A 17,945-nucleotide genomic window follows, 5' to 3' on the forward strand; every position below is an offset into this window, starting at 1 on the left:
CAATAACCTAGACTGTACTAATCCAGTTAGATAAGAAAGAAACCCTACAGTTAAATAGGCTTTATATGTTTTGGAATTAAATGTCATAGATGAAACGTTTAGCTAAGATGTAAAGTGATCTGATGTTTTCATATATTGTATTTTTGTGTTTTTCTGGATTTCTAGGTCTCACAATATCTACAACCTATTAAAACTTTCAAACCTCAAAATTCACTTCTCCTCTGCTCCTGTGGAGAGTTAGATAGAGAGGCTAGATGTTAAAATTGGCCAGGTTGTAAACACAGTCATCCCACAATGCAATGCAAGCCCAGCCTTTGCCTCACCTTTCTTTCAGTCCAAACTGGACTGCAGCAAATCTTGACTGCTGGATGCTTTGCACTGCGGGAGTATGAAAAAAAGTAGCATCGAGGCAAATACGATTAATAATGAGCAACTGGTGGTTAAATAAAAAATACGGTTCACTTCACCAAAGACTAAGCTCAGGTATTGACTCAGGAGATACAGCTGCATCACTCTGCTTTCAGGAAGAAGATGAAAGTCTAGGTGAAAGTTCAGGACACATGGGTTTTATTTTCTCTCACATCCACATGAGCAAAGAAGAGTTATGTGTTTTGACGAGAATACATGAATAAAGTACAGAGGGTAGATGTTTTAAAAAAATGTTGTGGTCAAGTAACTTTATATAATGAAAAGTAAATGCCATAACAACACAATAACAGAATGTTAGCTGTTGGCAGGGTCAAAGAGCACAAATCTCTATTATAGCAGGCATTTTTAAACTTTCTGTGATAATCTCGAATTCAACAAATAGAAAAACCAAACAGAATTATTTATTTGAGGTTTCTCTCCCCTTAAAGCAATATGAACAAATGCATTTATGTCCCATAAATGTCAATGATACTATATAACACATCTTTATCAATGATTGGGTTGAAATTATCTTGACTATCTGTCTGCAGATTAAAAGGTGATGAATCTACTTTATTTTTAACCTGCTAATGTTGTTTTCATCATGAATGTGGCAGGCACAAGCATCTGGAGAGCATCTTAGTGGTCACCCAGCAGTTCCATGAGACCCTGGAGCCCCTGAGCGAGTGGCTCGCCGCCACAGAGAAGCACCTGGCCAACTCTGAGCCCATCGGCACCGAGACGGCTAAGCTGGAGGATCAGATCTCTCAGCATAAGGTAATAAACTTCATACATCATCTTACTCATCGCCATGTGCTTTCAGATCTTTTCATGACGCAGTAGGTCGTGGTCAGTTGAATTCTGTTCAGTTCATGTTTAAGTTGACTTTAAGTTTGTGTTTTTCATTATTTTCCATTCAGTTTTTCATTAAATTTCATTGTGTTTCATTTTTGTGTTTTATGTTTGTGTTTTGTGTTTGTGTCATATTTCCTCGGTTTGTTTTCCATTCCCTGCGGTCAGGCCTTAGAGGGGGAGATTATGAAACACAGTAAAGACCTGTTTCAGGCTGTCAGCCTGGGTCAGATGCTCAGAAACGTGAGCTCAGTGGACGATAAGGAGCTGGTCCAGTCTAAACTGGACTCCACCCAGGCCAGTTACATAGAGCTGCAGGAGCGGTGCAGGAGGAAGGCCGAGATGCTGCAGCAGGCGCTGGCAAACGCCCAGCTCTTTGGAGAAGACGAGGTGTCGCTCATGAACTGGCTCAGCGAGGTGCACACTAGGCTGAGTGAAGTGTCTGTGGAAGACTACAAAACTGACATTCTTGAAAAGCAGCTCGCAGAACAACGGGTATACACACTCCTCCTCAGGCCCAGCACTGTGTTTCTTTCATTTACATTACATCATCTTTCAGTTGATTTTATTCATTTATGTGTCATGTAATGTTTAGTGTGGAACACAGTCTCAGTGACTTTCTAAGGTTATGTTTTATTTTCAGGCACTACAAAATGATATTGAGTTGAAGAAGAAGAATGTTGACCAAGCCATCTCTAATGGAGTGGAGCTGCTGAAGCAAACAACAGGTTTGTCTGTCATATAGTGTGGCGATCTCACCATAGGGAGAGCATCAACTACACACCTGGTAGAAACTTGTCTTTTAAATACAACTTAGATTGTAAAATCTCAGCAAACTGTTCAGTGTAGAGTTCTGACTCTGAAATACGAGTCAGTTTTTAGGAGTCGGTTTTCTATCTCTTTTGTGCGTAATTTTAGGATAATTCAACAGCAGTTAAATTTGTTTCAAGATATTAAATAACAGATTGGGTGGAATTTTAATGTTCAGAAAACACTGCCAATTTCTCAACTCACTTATTTCATTGACAAGGAATTCATAATCAGACATGGAGTATTTAATTTGTAGAAATCTATCTTGAGACGGGCATTAATTTTTAGTTTGGCATGTACCAAGTACTTGAAATGTGTAATCTTAGTTGTACTCACAGCATTTTGTCTTCAAAACGCTGTACAAAACCACACATTACTTATTTGTCAGTGATGCAGAGACTAATCTATTAAAACCGACAGAATGGTATATTGCCTAATTTGCTTACTTCAAGCTTATGTCATTAGTTTCTATGCACAGCCATGCTAGCATGGCTAGAACTTTTATACTGTATGCGGCTTTGAGGCAACATTTCCACTGTACCTCCCTATACTACAACAGAAGTAAAACACACTCCTTATATTAAAGTATCACAATTAATTTGCTTTCTTTTTGTAGGCGATGAGGTCATTGTTATCCAAGGCAAACTGGATGGAATAAAAACAAAGTACGCTGAGATCAACTCCATGAGCGATAATGTGTCTAAGACCTTGGAGCGGGTTCTGACTCTTTCTACTAAGCTGCAGCAGACTCATGAGGAGCTGAGCTGCTGGCTGGAGAACGTAGAGTCTGAGATCAGTGCTTTTGCCGCTCAGGAGCCAGTGGGAGAGCAGCTCACTCACGCTCAAAGCAGGCAGAAGGTAAGGCTTTCTGCACAGCCTGAAGTTTTAATTAAAAGAGGGATGCCAAGCAGTTTGTATTTGCCTGTACCTCCTTATATACAGTGATTAGCTTTATAAAAACATCGTTATGCTTAGATTGAGGCTTACTGTGTGTCACGCCGTCTCGTCCAGGCCTTGTTGAAGGAGTCCAAAGAACAAAAGCCCATGGTGGACAAACTGAATGAGTTGAGCAGCTCTCTCCTGGATCTGGTGCCATGGCACACTCGCGAGGGGCTGGACAGGCTGGTGACGGAGGATAACGAGCGCTACAAGGCCGTCAGCGACACCGTCAGCCAGCATGTGGACCAGATCAATGCTGACATACTGAAGTCACAGCAGGTAAACCAGAGGAACTAATAAATAGACTTTTCTCATTTGACATCATTAATGTTTCTGTTCCTTCTCTTCTTCTTCTTCTTCTTCTTCTTCTTCTTCTTCTTCTTCTTCTTCTTCTTCTTCTTCTTCTCTTGTCCTTGCTCTTGCTCTGTTCTTGTTTTTCAAGTCAAGTTCATTTATTTATGTAGCCCTTTATCACAAGCAGGTCTCAAGGGTCAGAGAATGAGCCTAACTAGATTTAACTGATCAACAATCAACCATAGAACAGATCTTGCAGAGCTCTTCTTCTTCTTCTTCTTCTTCTTCTTCTTCTTCTTCTTCTTCTTCTTTTTCTTCTTCTTCTTCTTCTTCTTCTTCTTCTTCTTCTTTTTCTTCTTCTTCTTCTTCTTCTTCTTCTTCTTCTTCTTCTTCTTCTTCTTTTGTGTCTTCCTTATTTAATCTATTTCACAGTGTTTGTACATTTGCAGCTACTATAATTAGTTGCTAATTAGAAATCATACTGTATCACAGATACTAAACTAAGCTAACTTTTCCAGCAGTGGATCATGTCAAAGACCATTCATGGAACTAATTTAGTTCACATTGCGGATATTTGTTAAGACGTTGTTTTTTCTTCCTGGGTTGTTTACAGTTTGAACAGGCAGCAGATACTGAACTTGCCTGGCTGAGCGAGGCGGAGAGGAAGTTGTCGTCAATGGGCGAGATCCGACTGGAGCAGGACCAAACCACAGCCCAGCTCCAAGCACAGAAGGTCAGTCTGTCATTCTGTCTCTGTGTGGCTAGACACAGGCCGACGTCACACAAAGTACAGTAAACACAGCGGTTGGCACAGCAGTTGTTTGCCTTCTTTGTGTCGTGACGTCCCACCAAACTTCCTCTACCGGTTTTCCAGATCTTCTCTATGGACATCATGAGGCACAAAGACGCCGTGGATGAGATCGTGAAAACAGGCAAAGCCATCATGAGCAGCAAAAACCAGGAGGAAAAGGAAGTCTTGAAGGTAAAAAAGAAAAAAAAAATCAAAAAATTTATTTAAAATCTGAATTTCAAGCACTACTAGTATATTAACAAAATTCTCTCTGATAGAAATGCACCAAAGTTAATATATTTTCTTTGCTTTTGACCAGGCCAAGACTCAGACTCTGCTGGAGAAGTATGGTGCTGTCAGTCAGCTGAACTCGGAGCGCTGTCTGCAGCTGGAGCGAGCCCAGTCTCTGGCCAGCCAGTTCTGGGAGACTTATGCAGAGTTGTGTCCGTGGCTTCAGGAGACCATGACCACCTTCAGCCAGCTGCCCCCGCCTGCCATCGAGTACGAGACTCTCCGGCAGCAGCAAGAGGAACTCAGGGTAAGAAGCAACACAACACACACATTTTTTCTGAAGCTTTAGCAATAGGCAATGAAAAACTGCCTCACACTTGTTCACTGACAATGTCCACTGCAGCAAATGCGAGAGCTGATCGCCGAGCACAAGCCCCACATCGACAAGATGAATAAGACGGGTCCCCAGCTGCTTGAACTGAGCCCGGTGGAGGGAGAGCCCATCAGAGAGAAGTACACAGCCACAGACCAGCTGTACACCCAACTCAAGGCTGACGTCAAGCAGAGAGCCGCCACTCTGGATGAGGCCATCTCCAAATCCACTCAGGTGATGAGCACTTTGTTAATTGTTTCCTTGTAGCTTCACGGGAAGTGTTTTATTTTCACTCCTTTGGTCACCTTTTCTTTTGTTCCCACTGATATTCTCCATTAACATTAATAAGGTTTTAGGTTAATTGCTGCCCCCTCTGAATGTTTGTATGGGTCAATATGTCATGTTCCAATGGATTTCACCTATAGCTCTAATATAGTAGCTGCATTTTCTTAATGACCCTCTATTACTACCTAATAACATATTAGGATATTTTTAGCATTTTTGATAGGACTGTTTTTATGTTATGTTGAGTGTCTTTCAATAGCAGAAGTGACCAGAAGAACTTTCTTCAGAGATATTACTGTCATTATAAATATGACCTGAGCTGTTTGGTTTGACTTTTTCCTTGTTCTTCTCCAGTTCCATGACAAAATTGACCCCATGCTGGAGTCCCTGGAACGGATCGCTGAACGCCTGCGTCAGCCTCCCTCCATCTCAGTGGAGGTGGACAAGATCAGGGAACAGATCACTGAAAACAAGGCCGTCTCTGTGGACCTGGAGAAGCTGCAGCCTTCCTATGAGACACTGAAGCAGCGAGGCGAGGAGATGATTGCACGGTCAGAGGGGGCTGACAAGGACATATCTGCCAAAGGTATATTATCTTGATTATTTTATTACATTTCATTTTAGTTTGTTTTTGAATCTTTATTTAGCTCAATGCGTCATAAATGTTTTTTTATTTATAATGACAGCCTAGCAAAAAGCCAAAGGCCTTTTGAGAGTTGCAGGGGGAATATGACAATAGGACATGAGGATAATTATTATAACCGGTAACTGATAAGGATAATTAAATAAAACACAGGACAACAGCAGCAAAAATAGCAACAGCATAGACTAGACACAAGCACTGGCCAAACTTTCAAATCTATTTCAAAACAATTGAAGTCATCACTGGAAAGCATGGCTCAAGATCTCAACTTGGGACTTAATTTAATTTTTGAACCACTCAGTTACAATAGCTTTCCTCCGGCTGGCATAGCTTTCTTGGGAATACCATTCCATTTTTAGGCAGTAGGGAAAATATTGTCCCTCATGCAGTCATATCCTAGACTAGCTCTAAGAAGCCCTTGAGAAAAAGGTTTTCCATTAAACCTGTGCTCAGGCATGCGTTCACACATTACTCATACATGTATATCCACAAGCATACATGTCCACATGGCTTCATAGCTCCCCCTCAGACTGGGGAATAGATAATGATATCTGTGTTCTTTCTGTGTTCTGTGTGTTGTGATTTATTATGTAGTCATGGTAATTGCCATTGCCATTTTCCCCCCACAAGCTGTACAAGACAAACTGGACCAGATGGTGTTCCTCTGGAATGACATCCAGGCCCTGCTGGAGGAGCGGGAGGCTAAACTGCTGGATGTGATGGACCTGGCAGACAAGTTCTGGTGCGACCACTGCGCCCTCATCGTCACCATCAAAGACAGCCAGGACCTGCTGCGGGAGCTGGAGGAGCCCGGAGTTGACCCGTCAGTGGTCAAACAGCAGCAGGAGTTTGTGGAGGTCAGATAAATCAAGAGATTAACTTGGCCTAATTATTGATAATGGGGAGTGACGGACCGTACGGCTGCTGCTTCTTCTCAGGTTTTAAAAACGGCTCTTTTATTTTCCTACCAGGGGTTCAAGGAGGAGATCGATGGGCTGCAGGAGGAGCTCGATGTGGTTCGCAACCTGGGGGCAGAGCTGCTGACTGCCTGTGGAGAACCTGACAAACCTGTGATAAAGAAAAGCCTTGATGAGGTAATCAGTTACAGTCAAAATCACCGTTACGAAGACATTTCTTCTTCTTCATCTGCTCCTTGGTGTCTATTTTTCAAACGGCAGGGGTCTCACTTCATGCAGTTAGATTTGTCTCTCTGCATGTGGATCATTAAGTATTCGTCTGTTATTTACCAGGTGAACACAGCGTGGGAAAATCTGAATAAGGCATGGAAGGAGAGGGTGGAGAGACTGGAGGAAGCCATGCAGGCTGCTGTGCAGTTTCAGGATGGCCTTCAGGTACTCACATTACTGTTTCATTGTATTCTGACTGAGGCATTGTATATCCTGAAGTAATCCTCTGAATACAATGACAAATGGTCAGAATTTCAGTTTTTATTATGAGGGACTTTTAGGAGAGATGCAGTAAAATGTTTTTGCGGGTTGGTTGTTTTGAGGTACTTTAAAATGGTGAAACTCTTCCTAAACTCACCTCAAATCCCACAGTTATACAACAAACTTTTTTCATTATTAATATTTTTTTTAATTTGTCTTTATTGTATGATTAATAGAAGAATAGGCTTGTTAATCAAGAGATATTGAGTTTGAAACTTGAACTAATATGGTCAACCAGCATCGTTTAAGGCCTTCAGATCAAACCGCACATTATAGTGCTTACAGCAACTTTTTACTGCAGTTAATTGGAAGGTTACATTTTATGAGAGGCCTATTCATCTTGAAACAATAAACAACTGCAGTGGATTGCTATATTTAGATCAAACTTTTCCTCATGTTTGTAAAGTGTTTCTAAGATCTTTTCATTGTGTGAAATTAGAAGCCTTTTACGCAGTGCTGGTTTGATTTTATTAACTCTAAGGATTCCATTTACAATTCTTTTAGATGAAAGTATTCAAGTTCAGGGCTTCTTTTAGATTTTCACAATGTTTGTTTTCCCATGTTGTCACCAATGTGGATTTACAACAGACAAATTGGAAGATTTAGTACACATTATGACAATGAATGTGAAATGTGATTCCCTGTGCTCTGAGCTTTGTTTTCTCTCAGTAACAATGCTCTCCCCGCCTCGCACACAGGGCATGTTTGACTGGGTGGATATTCTGGAGAGCAAACTGGATTCCATGTCGCCCGTAGGCACAGACCTGGAAACTGTCAAGCAGCAGATTGTGGAACTCAAGGTGCAGTGTTGTTCTTCTGTCTGTGTCTGTAAACACATAATACAGGAAACCGCAGGATGTTCTTGGATGCTGCAAACATGAGAATTCGCTTCTGTTCTGACTGTTTTTTTTTTTACTTTATTCCCACATCCACTATTACAGCAGATCAAATACCAGCTGTGTTTGTGTTGAGTACTTGACACATAAACTGCCCTATTAAACCTGTTTTGTACAGGTATAAAAGGCCTATAAAATAGCAGCGCAGAGTTGCTTTGATGTACAATAAGACAGATCTCCTGTGTTGCTGAAAAGGCAGAACCGGTAGGGTCGGAGGTATTGTTCTTATAGCTTTGTACTTGTATTGACTGATTGGGTCGACCATGTGCGGCTGTGTTGTCAGGAGTTCAAAGGAGAGGCGTACCAGCTGCAGATCGAGATGGAGCGTCTGAATCACCAGGCGGGCCTCCTGCTGAAGAAGGTGGTGGAGGAGGCCGACCGCTGCGCCATCCAGGAGCCAATGTCCGAGCTCAAGATGCTCTGGGAAAACCTGGATGAGAAGATCATCAGCCGACAGGTCAGAGAGCGAGAGCCTTCACGGGACGGGTTTCATTCCAAAACGAGATATCCACCATTTGAAAATATTGACGTCTATGATAAATGACTGTCAGTAAAAGTAAAGCACATTTTACGTTATTTACATCATGAGTCATCTTTTTATATCTATCATCTGTTTATAAAATAGCTATGTTTTTGAGGATAGATGCATCTGTTTTTTTTGGAATATTGACTGATGAATCTCAGATAGCAACATTTTTCCAAAATGGATAGGCGAATATAGTGTTTTAGAGTTAAATCATTCAATTGTTCAGTATGACCATATGCTGTATAAATATGGATGACCCTACTTGAATCTGTTAAATGTGCATAAGATCAGGAAATATCTTATTTCTTGCCTTAGCCACCTCCACCTCCATTGCCTTACTAATTAAAAAAAACAGACTCAACTATGAAAGGCTGCGCCATTTGTTTTATACATGTGCAAGTGTTTTCTCTATATGCAGTATCTAATGTTTTAATCTGCCCTGATGAATCTAGCACAAACTGGAGGGAGGCCTCCTGGCTCTGGGACAGTTCCAGCATGCGCTGGACGAGCTGCTGGCCTGGATGACCCACACTGAGGAGCTGCTCACTGAGCAGAGGAAGGCTGGAGGAGACCCCAAAGCCATCGAGATAGAGCTTGCCAAGCACCATGTACGACAAGCCTCCTCTCATCTTTTGTTGTGTTTTCCTACAAACTGAAATAAGCAGCCGTTCCAGCAGACATAACTAGGACCTTTTGATCTTTTACAACCATGGGATTAGCAAAGGAACATGGAATGCCGTAACACCCTTGACACACCATACTGTCATGCTGACCACACTTACATTGCATTTAATCTATGACTGTAGGACTAATGGACAGCAGATTTACACGCTCTTGCCTTGCTGTTTATTCCAATATGAGCTTTTACTCAAAGTAAAATGTTGATTAGTATAGACTAATAATTAAAACTGCTTAGGACAGCCACCGATTTTGTTTGTCAAGCTTACCATCCATGTAGATTTAGCTTTGTCCTTTGTGTTTCAGATCCTTCTGGCCAAGCATTTACCATTTCTGGCTGTTCTGTCTCCCCAGGTTCTGCAGAACGATGTGTTGGCTCACAAGACAACGGTTGAGACCGTGAACAAGGCTGGTAGCGATCTGGTGGAGTCCAGCGCCGGAGAGGAAGCGGCGGCTCTGCAGACCAAACTGGAAAACCTCAACCTGCGGTGGAAAGCCATCCTGGAGAAGACAGAGCAGAGGAAGCAGCAACTGGAAAGCGCTCTGCTCCAGGTTTGTATGATCTTGAAAAAATATTTTGAACACAAGTCACTGGGCTCAAGCCTCATCTCCCAGGAGAATCTAGCTTTATGTTTCATATCGCTACTTGAAGCAATGATTGATTCTTCTCTCCCCGGGGGAGTAAGTATGTTATGTCAAAGTCATAAAGTTGCTTTTAGAGGAGCGGCTCCTATCTCCGCTCCCTCCTCATTCCTCTTCCAGCCCCTGGAGTTTCTATTCATAACTTTGACATTTAGGGGGATGCTTTGATGTGAGGGGGGATATAAGGAATGTAAATAAGCCCTGGGTTTGGATTTTTATTCTCCGAACCTTAAAAGGTTTTTTTTTTTTTATCAAACACATAATCTGTCACAGGTTGAGCAGGTTTTCATGGATGAGAGTCAGGAGTGTTGTAGAAGATGTTTTAGAAATGATCCCACAAAAAAGGCAAAGTGCCAAATGCAGCCTTGCCAGGTTTTGTCTGCTTTGCCAAAAGATCCTGTCCATTCCAAGAAGGCTTCATGTTGGTACCCAGTAAACTCACAAAGCTCAATTCAAACAATAATTTTTTATTATTATTCAAACCATTATTTTTTGATTATTATTATTATTTAATTAATTATTTAGTATTTTTTAAATCCATATATTTGCAAATGTTTAACTACAGTGTTACCATATTTTGACTTTAAAAAAAAAATGGAAACATGGAAGACATTAAACCACAAGTTAAAGGTAACAAGGCATTTGCTTCTTTCTCAGATTTTCAGATGAAGGTTTTAATTAATTAGATCTCAGGCTTTTTATTTATACTGTAGAATACCTCAGATTCCCTGTTTTGTTAATTAAAGGAATTAATAACTCAGACATCCTCTTCTCTGAGCCATAGGTTCCTAACAATGAGTGTGTGACACCTTTTGTCCTGACTCAGGTTGTATTGTGTTGTAGGCCCAAGGTTTCCATGGTGAGATAGAAGATATGCAGCAATGGCTGAAAGACACAGAACGTCAGCTGTTGGCATCAAAGGCTGTGGGAGGCTTACCAGACACGGCCCGGGAGCAGCTTAACGCCCATCTGGTATGTATTTAACAATATGAAAGGCTGCATACAGATGGCAGGCTTGTAAGGGCCCGACTATGTCTTTTCTGTGTTTTATCTGAAGTGTGAAAATTAAATGACACTGCAAAATACACTACTTGCATCCCTCTGAAAAAGATGCATCAAGGCCGCCAAAGTGTTTCGAATTGATTCAGCCACGTCTGTCCATAATGAATCTAGGAATGTTTTTGTCTTTTGTTTTCCTTTCCTCTAACAGGGGAACCCCAGGCACTCTCACAGCTAACTCTCCCCCGAGGAGCGCCATTAGCAGCATTTTATGGAAACAAAAACAGAGAGATTGCTTGAAAATAATACATTTTATCAAATGTGTAACCTAGCATTGTAGAACTTTAATGTGTGTGTGGGAAAATGCCTGAGATTCTCTCATTACAGTCATTCTTTCACCATTTTTGGACTGGATTTGGATATTACTTTGTTTTCACAAATCCATAAAAAGAAAGTGTAATGACAAAGTGCGACAGACACTAAAATTGTTGCAAAAAAAAGAAAAAAGCATATATTTGCTAAAACATTATAGCACTTAAGTTGACAATTTAAATAATTCACAACAAGATGAAACTTTCAGCTAAAAATCTACCTGCTCTCATCCGGTTTGACAAAGACCCTATAAAACCCTCATCACCCTCATGTCAATATGTCCCGTTTTCTTGCAGGAGTTGTGTTCTGCCTTCGAGGCGAAGGAGGATCTGTATCAGCAGCTGAAGAACAAGGGTCAGCAGCTGCTCACCATGACCCCCGAGGGTCTGGACAGCAACACGGAGCAGGACCTCACCAACCTGAAGGAGAAGTGGGAGGCTGTGCAGGCCAAGGTGGCGGAGAGAAAGGTATGGAGTTCACTGTGAGGATGGTCATGCACTGGGCACTGGGCATACGCTGAGTGGGTTTCACTGCTGTAAAGTTAATGATTCATAACCTCAGCTTTAGGTCCCAGTGAGAAATTGCTAACGTGGACTTTAAGCTATGACTCTGTATGTGTAAGCCTCTAATCCCAGAACCAGTAATGACTGGTGTAAAGCGCAGAGGGCTGGCAGGGACACATAGGATGTGGTTACACAGTAGATCACAGCAGGCGCGATGCTGTCTGAGTCAGCATGGAACAACAGCGGTCCTGTCTTGTCTGATATGTTGCTATGAACAGATGACAAGTGGTACAGTGTGTAGAGGAAATAATGGAGCTAAACTAACATTTGTTCCAAGCTAAAGAGTATAAAGGAAATAACAGAGCTAAACTTTTTAAACATTTGTTCCAAACCAAAGACCATTTGTCAGTCACTTCTGGATTCTTATTCACTACGCTGTCCCTCTGGATAATGTCTTGCTCTTTTTTGTTGATACAAATATGACAATAAATATTCATCAGTCACCATTTTTACATGACAAAAAAGATAAATCCTCTCTCCCTTGCCATTCTCAGCTCCTCATTCTGGGTCACAAAGAAGCCAGAAACTATTGAGCTGTTTGAAAATTTGCTTTGTTTTGCTTTTGCTTCCCATTTACTTTGTACCTGTTCCCAGGAATACAAAAGCTGGTAAATCTTCTAGCTGCATAGAGATGCAGCTGCTGGCCAAATAGTATGCAGCACTGTGACACTTTTCTAGCCAGTGAGCTAAACACAGGTTTCAACATTAGAGTGTTCTAATAATAAAATGACTTATGATAATTACAGTATGACTCATCATTTTGCAAGGCGGCACTGTATGTGACCCACAATACATGAGGGAAATATAAACCATAAGCCGTGTCATGTTGGTAATGTCATTAACTCTGTTAAACTGTAATGTGATGAAGCTATTCCACTGGACTTCCACTTTTGCTTGTGTGGCCGTAGCAAAACGGATGTTTTTCAATGATGCAGCCACAGTGGATACATTTGTCTTATTCAATTAAAAGCTCATCATTCCATTTTTGCTTCACCATCAGCCTCTCTAGAGATGCTAACTTCCCCTGTTTAAATAGAGGTCATGTGTGGCTCAGCTGAAGTGTTTTTCTCTTTACTCAGTGTTGTAGCAACCAAACAACCTTTGTGCCCCAGTGCACTCCTGTAGGATACAGATTATGATACAATGCTATTTGTCAAATCAAGATGTAGATACAGTCTGGGCTGAGAGAGAAAACAACTACAGATAAAAAAGCATCAAAGATTAAACAAAATGCACAAAGATTATTTCCATGGGTATGTGTATGGAAACTGACACTGAAGTGTCTGTTCTGTCTCCGTAGGTGAAACTGGAAGAGGCCTTGACACTGGCCACAGACTTCCACAACTCCCTGCAGGACTTCATCAATTGGCTAACCCAAGCGGAGCAGACGCTGACCATGGTTTCCCCCGCTTCCCTCATAATGGAGACCATCATGTTTCAGATTGATGAACATAAGGTAATGTGTGTACGGAGACTAGGGTTACTGAAAGTCCAGGACACAGAGCCTCTGTGGGGAAAAGGAGTACTGAGGACAAGAACTTGGACTTTTTTCATGTGTATGCAGGATTGGTTTATGTATTATATGGCTATACAGTAGGAACTAAGCCACAAGTAATATTTCTTTCACTCATCATCTGTTTTAGTCAGAAATTCCTGGGAGACTAAGCGTTTTCCTGTGAAAAACATTTGTATGAGAAACAGTTTGTTCAGTTATTCTGTGTCATTTATTAGTTTCTGATCTAGTTAGTGGAAAATTGTCAGCCGACATGCTCTGAATAAATTATATTTACATGCTGCTCATGATATTGGTGTCATATGCAAAGGGAGGGTTATGTTTACTAACTCGCCATTGTGCTTTGCCAACAATGACTTAATGAGTCCATCTGTTTTGTCATTCAGAACAAAGCTCATTAGCACATTAAGCGCACGATTTACATTAGCACTGCTGCCTATTGAAAACCTCTGTATTCCATTTTGACATCAGATCACTTGACTTGCGCCTCTCTCTTCTCTGTGCTGTGTGTGGGCAGGTGTTTGTGACGGAGGTCAACTCCCACAGGGAGCACATCATTGAGCTGGACAAGACAGGCACACACTTAAAGTACTTCAGCCAGAAACAGGATGTAGTCCTGATCAAGAACCTGCTCCTCAGTGTGCAAGGCCGCTGGGAGAAGCTGGTGCAGCGGTCTGTTGAGAGAGGCCGTCTGCTGGACGACGCCAGGAAGAGGGCTAAACAGGTACTGCATCTGTAAAGGCAGCTTATATTTATACCATATAATACAGACAAATGAGTCGGCTAGGCAATGTTTCAACGCCATTAAGGTTTTTATTGTCATTGGAAAGCTCTGGAAATAGTACATCAAGCCTGTGTTACATGTTCTGTATGCAGCCCAACAAAGCGTTTTCATTAGTGTGGGCCTATCCTGTTCCCTGAACCCGAAAACTCATTCATCTGAACATTAAACAGGACTGGGCAATAAATCCAGTGAAATCATACCTTTGACAAAATGCTTTATACAGTGTTCATGTCTTCATCCTTCATTAGTTCCACGAAACCTGGAATAAGCTGATGGAATGGCTGGACGAGTCTGAGAAGGCTCTGGACTCGGAGGTGGAAATAGCCAACGATCCCGACAAAATCAAGATGCAGCTGGCCCAGCACAAGGTGACCGAGCCTCATCTTATCACTCTCTAGTGGGAAAACAATGAAAGTTCAAGCTGTTGGCCAAAACATAAAAGCAGCTGCTGAGAACTCACTCACTAAGACTATTGCTCAGCAAACCACAGCTTTCGGTCTTTAAGTAATGAATGAGGGTCAGGAGCAGACTACCAGGATTCCAACAGTAAGAGTAAGAGCTATTTATGGGAATTACAGTGTATAGGAAATGCATTAGACTGCCCAGTCTACTCTTGTTTTCTTCGCACTGTTGTGTGAGGAGATTGTGCTAATCCTATCATAATCCCGGGATGGACCAAATGTATTAGGGGTGACCTTGCTTTTGGATACATTTAATCCATGTGGAGCAGAGGCTCTTGAGTTTTGACCCCCTTTTTGTTTCCCTCACAGAATACGGTCTTCTTAATCACAAACATACCACAAAAACCATGCATAGATTAGGACACTATATGACATGCCAACAGTAGTAAGAAGGAAATCCCTTGAGAAGGACACCACACTTAGCTAATGTTCAGTTCCCAATGAAAAGCTCTTGGTTCCTAAGGCTATGCAGCAGAAAATGTAGACTCCTATCAATCCACTAAACTTGACTATTGTCATGTTGTTTATTTTCTAAAGCAAATGAATATATTTACTATTTATCTGTCCAGTTATACAGTATGTCCTGCAGATGGACGCTGGACAGGATGAACAGTCTGATAACTTTTCTCCATATGGACAAACACAGGAGTTCCAGAAAGCTCTGGGGAGCAAACACTCAGTTTACGACACCACCGCTCGCACAGGGCGGGCCCTGAAGGACAAGACCTCCCTGCAGGATGATAAGCAGAAGCTGGATGACATGCTGAGTGAACTGAGGGACAAATGGGACACCGTCTGTGGCAAGTCAGTCGAAAGGTAAGGACACGCCTTCCCACATTTGTTCCCACATGGTTTAGTTTGTCATTTGGCCTACCAACTCGTGGTCAAGGTTATTTATTGGAGACATGGTAATACTTCTTTAAAGACCTCTGTTTTCTCTGCTAATGATTTGTACTCTCTTGCAGACAAAACAAGCTTGAGGAGGCCCTGTTGTTTTCCGGCCAGTTCACAGATGCTCTCCAGGCTCTCATTGACTGGCTGTATAAAGTGGAACCTCAGCTGGCTGAGGACCAGCCGGTGCATGGAGACATAGACCTGGTTCTCAACCTGATTGACAACCACAAGGTAGAAAACACCACCAGACGGCACACAGCATGGTCCAAATTTCTCCCAGAATGTTCCACTTTAGATAAGTTCGCTCTTCAAATAGCTCTACAGTGAAAGCTTCAAAACCCAGCTTCAAACACAGGCACACAACTTTTTACTACTATGTGAATACCGCCCTTTCCATTCATTATTCATTGTGCTTTATCACAATAGCAAACAAAGAACGCTCAAACCACACCAAAGTTGGAATATAAATTCAAACAGCATTCCTTTGCTTTAGAAAAGGGCAGCATCGCTGTGCCTTTCCATTGAGAGCCATTATTCTTTGAAGCTGTCTGTCTAGCCATGGTGACTGAGAAGCTGATAGTTGTATGTTAGTTCATTTGGAGTTTTACTAACAGTACATTTTTGCAATTACTTGGTCAGTAGACTAGTAACAGAACTGAATTTGGTGTTTGTTGTGCCAACAGCTGTGACTCTGAAATAGGAAAAAGTAAAATATTCTACCTATATTCTATCATAGCTGTTGAAAAGCCATGAGTAAAATTTCCTCTTGTATTTTTTTCATATAACTCTAAAAGCCTAACAAAAGCAACCATTTGTCTTGCTTCTTGTCATCAGTACAGCAGGAAAAAACTGAAATAAGGACAGATCTGAAATTGTGTTTTCTAATTGAAATCATTTGCAGATGAACTGGAAAGCTTCTAATGTTTCATATGAATACAGTACTATACAGTATATTGTGTTTGAGTGTGTGGTGTATGACTGTTTGCTCCTCTGGTTGCTCTCTGCAGGTTTTCCAGAAGGAGTTGGGGAAGAGGACAGTGAGCGTTCAGGCCCTCAAACGTTCAGCGAGGGAGCTGATTGACAGCAGCCATGACGACTCCTCCTGGGTCAAAGTCCAGATGCAGGAGCTGAGCACCCGCTGGGAGACTGTGTGCACCCTCTCAGTGTCCAAGCAGGCCCGGCTGGAGCAGGCCCTCTGTCAGGTAGAGCAGAATCACCTAGAATTACCTGAAGAATAGGTAGAGACAGAACGCAAGCTAAAACTGGTTCATGAGCCTGACTGGTACCTGTCTTGTGGCTGCAGGCGGAGGAGTTTCACTCCACAGTTCATATCCTGCTGGAGTGGCTGGCTGAGGCGGAGCAGAGTTTACGTTTCCATGGCAGCCTGCCTGATGATGAGGAGGCCCTGCGGGGGCTGATAGAGCAACACAAGGCAAGCAATCCAGATATTTTTTTATCATAAGCAAAGCACATGCACGAGAACATGCTGGCATTCTTTTCTGGTGAAGTATTCTGATTATTGAGTATAAACAGTTAAAACTCAGTTCACCCTGACTGTAATTCTGCAAATCCAGCATGTCTGCCAGTGTAGTAATGCCATACATCATTTTCCATGCCAAAGACTCAATAACGTAGATTTTTTTCTTAGCCATGATTTCATCAGCTTGTAATCGCTTTTCCTAGCTCCAATATTCCAACAGCAACTTTTTGAGTAGTTTCTTGTTTTATGTTTAATGTGCCACAGTCATAATCCATTGGCAAAAGTAAACTCATTTTTATTTTCTCTATTTAATCTAAAGGAGTTCATGAAGAAACAGGAGGATAAGAGAGTGGGTCTGAACAAAGCAACCAGTATGGGGGAGGCTATCTTGAGCATCTGCCATCCAGACTCCATCACTACCATCAAACACTGGAACACCATCATTAAAGCCCGGTTTGAGGAGGTCAGTTCACAGCTGCCTGCATGAAGCCGTACATGCCTGTCTGTTGTATCATACCCACAGGTGAAAGTCCTAATGGCAAAGCAGCCACACCAGCTTACACAATGTTAACGCTTAAAGCTACAACAGGCAAAATTTTAAATAGAATCACAAAGTGGGGCTGCAATTAAGAAGAGTGTCGCATCTGCAGTAATTGAGACCCTTAGGTTCACCCTGTTTGCACAAATGAAATTCTGGTGTCGGGTATGGACACTTCTCCAGCGCTCAGTCTAGAGAAAGCTGGACTCACTAATGGTAGATCTTTTGCTTCTCTTGTCCCTCTGGTATTATTTGGTCTAAAACAGTCCCATGGTCCATTCAGGTTGTGCAAACATAAGCGTGCTGTGTGCAGTTTACTGACACATAACGTCACATCATTTCTGGGTATTGAAGTTAACATTTTACAAACAGGTACAGTACCTCTCAGCGCATTGTGGAGTCGCCGACGTGCAAAGTTGCCTAGTGTAGCGTCAACATCGCATTTACACCTAGAAATCACAGACTTTTGCATTGGCAGGTGCATCATAGAAGAGGGATTGTCCTGCCTCTAAATACTATCTGTGTG

General features: G+C 42.0%; 1 protein-coding gene across 1 annotated transcript in view; it reads left to right on the forward strand.

Moving 5' to 3' along the window:
* Window positions 1-17,945, forward strand: part of dst (dystonin) — a 116,637-nt gene that overhangs the window by 88,204 nt on the left and 10,488 nt on the right. Inside the window, exons 59-85 of the mRNA XM_078288672.1 lie at window positions 1,026-1,185; window positions 1,429-1,755; window positions 1,904-1,988; window positions 2,687-2,928; window positions 3,082-3,288; window positions 3,917-4,036; window positions 4,178-4,285; window positions 4,413-4,631; window positions 4,728-4,931; window positions 5,337-5,568; window positions 6,256-6,482; window positions 6,597-6,719; window positions 6,876-6,977; window positions 7,772-7,873; window positions 8,253-8,426; window positions 8,948-9,103; window positions 9,528-9,725; window positions 10,659-10,787; window positions 11,483-11,653; window positions 13,050-13,205; window positions 13,780-13,986; window positions 14,295-14,414; window positions 15,154-15,323; window positions 15,473-15,632; window positions 16,409-16,603; window positions 16,705-16,833; window positions 17,201-17,344. Of these exons, the coding sequence (XP_078144798.1) occupies window positions 1,026-1,185; window positions 1,429-1,755; window positions 1,904-1,988; window positions 2,687-2,928; window positions 3,082-3,288; window positions 3,917-4,036; window positions 4,178-4,285; window positions 4,413-4,631; window positions 4,728-4,931; window positions 5,337-5,568; window positions 6,256-6,482; window positions 6,597-6,719; window positions 6,876-6,977; window positions 7,772-7,873; window positions 8,253-8,426; window positions 8,948-9,103; window positions 9,528-9,725; window positions 10,659-10,787; window positions 11,483-11,653; window positions 13,050-13,205; window positions 13,780-13,986; window positions 14,295-14,414; window positions 15,154-15,323; window positions 15,473-15,632; window positions 16,409-16,603; window positions 16,705-16,833; window positions 17,201-17,344 (4,567 nt within the window). The remainder of the gene's footprint in view (window positions 1-1,025; window positions 1,186-1,428; window positions 1,756-1,903; window positions 1,989-2,686; window positions 2,929-3,081; window positions 3,289-3,916; window positions 4,037-4,177; window positions 4,286-4,412; window positions 4,632-4,727; window positions 4,932-5,336; window positions 5,569-6,255; window positions 6,483-6,596; window positions 6,720-6,875; window positions 6,978-7,771; window positions 7,874-8,252; window positions 8,427-8,947; window positions 9,104-9,527; window positions 9,726-10,658; window positions 10,788-11,482; window positions 11,654-13,049; window positions 13,206-13,779; window positions 13,987-14,294; window positions 14,415-15,153; window positions 15,324-15,472; window positions 15,633-16,408; window positions 16,604-16,704; window positions 16,834-17,200; window positions 17,345-17,945) is intronic.

This window comes from Centroberyx gerrardi, chromosome 15, assembly GCF_048128805.1.
Source record: "Centroberyx gerrardi isolate f3 chromosome 15, fCenGer3.hap1.cur.20231027, whole genome shotgun sequence".
Taxonomy (NCBI): Eukaryota; Metazoa; Chordata; class Actinopteri; order Beryciformes; family Berycidae; genus Centroberyx; species Centroberyx gerrardi.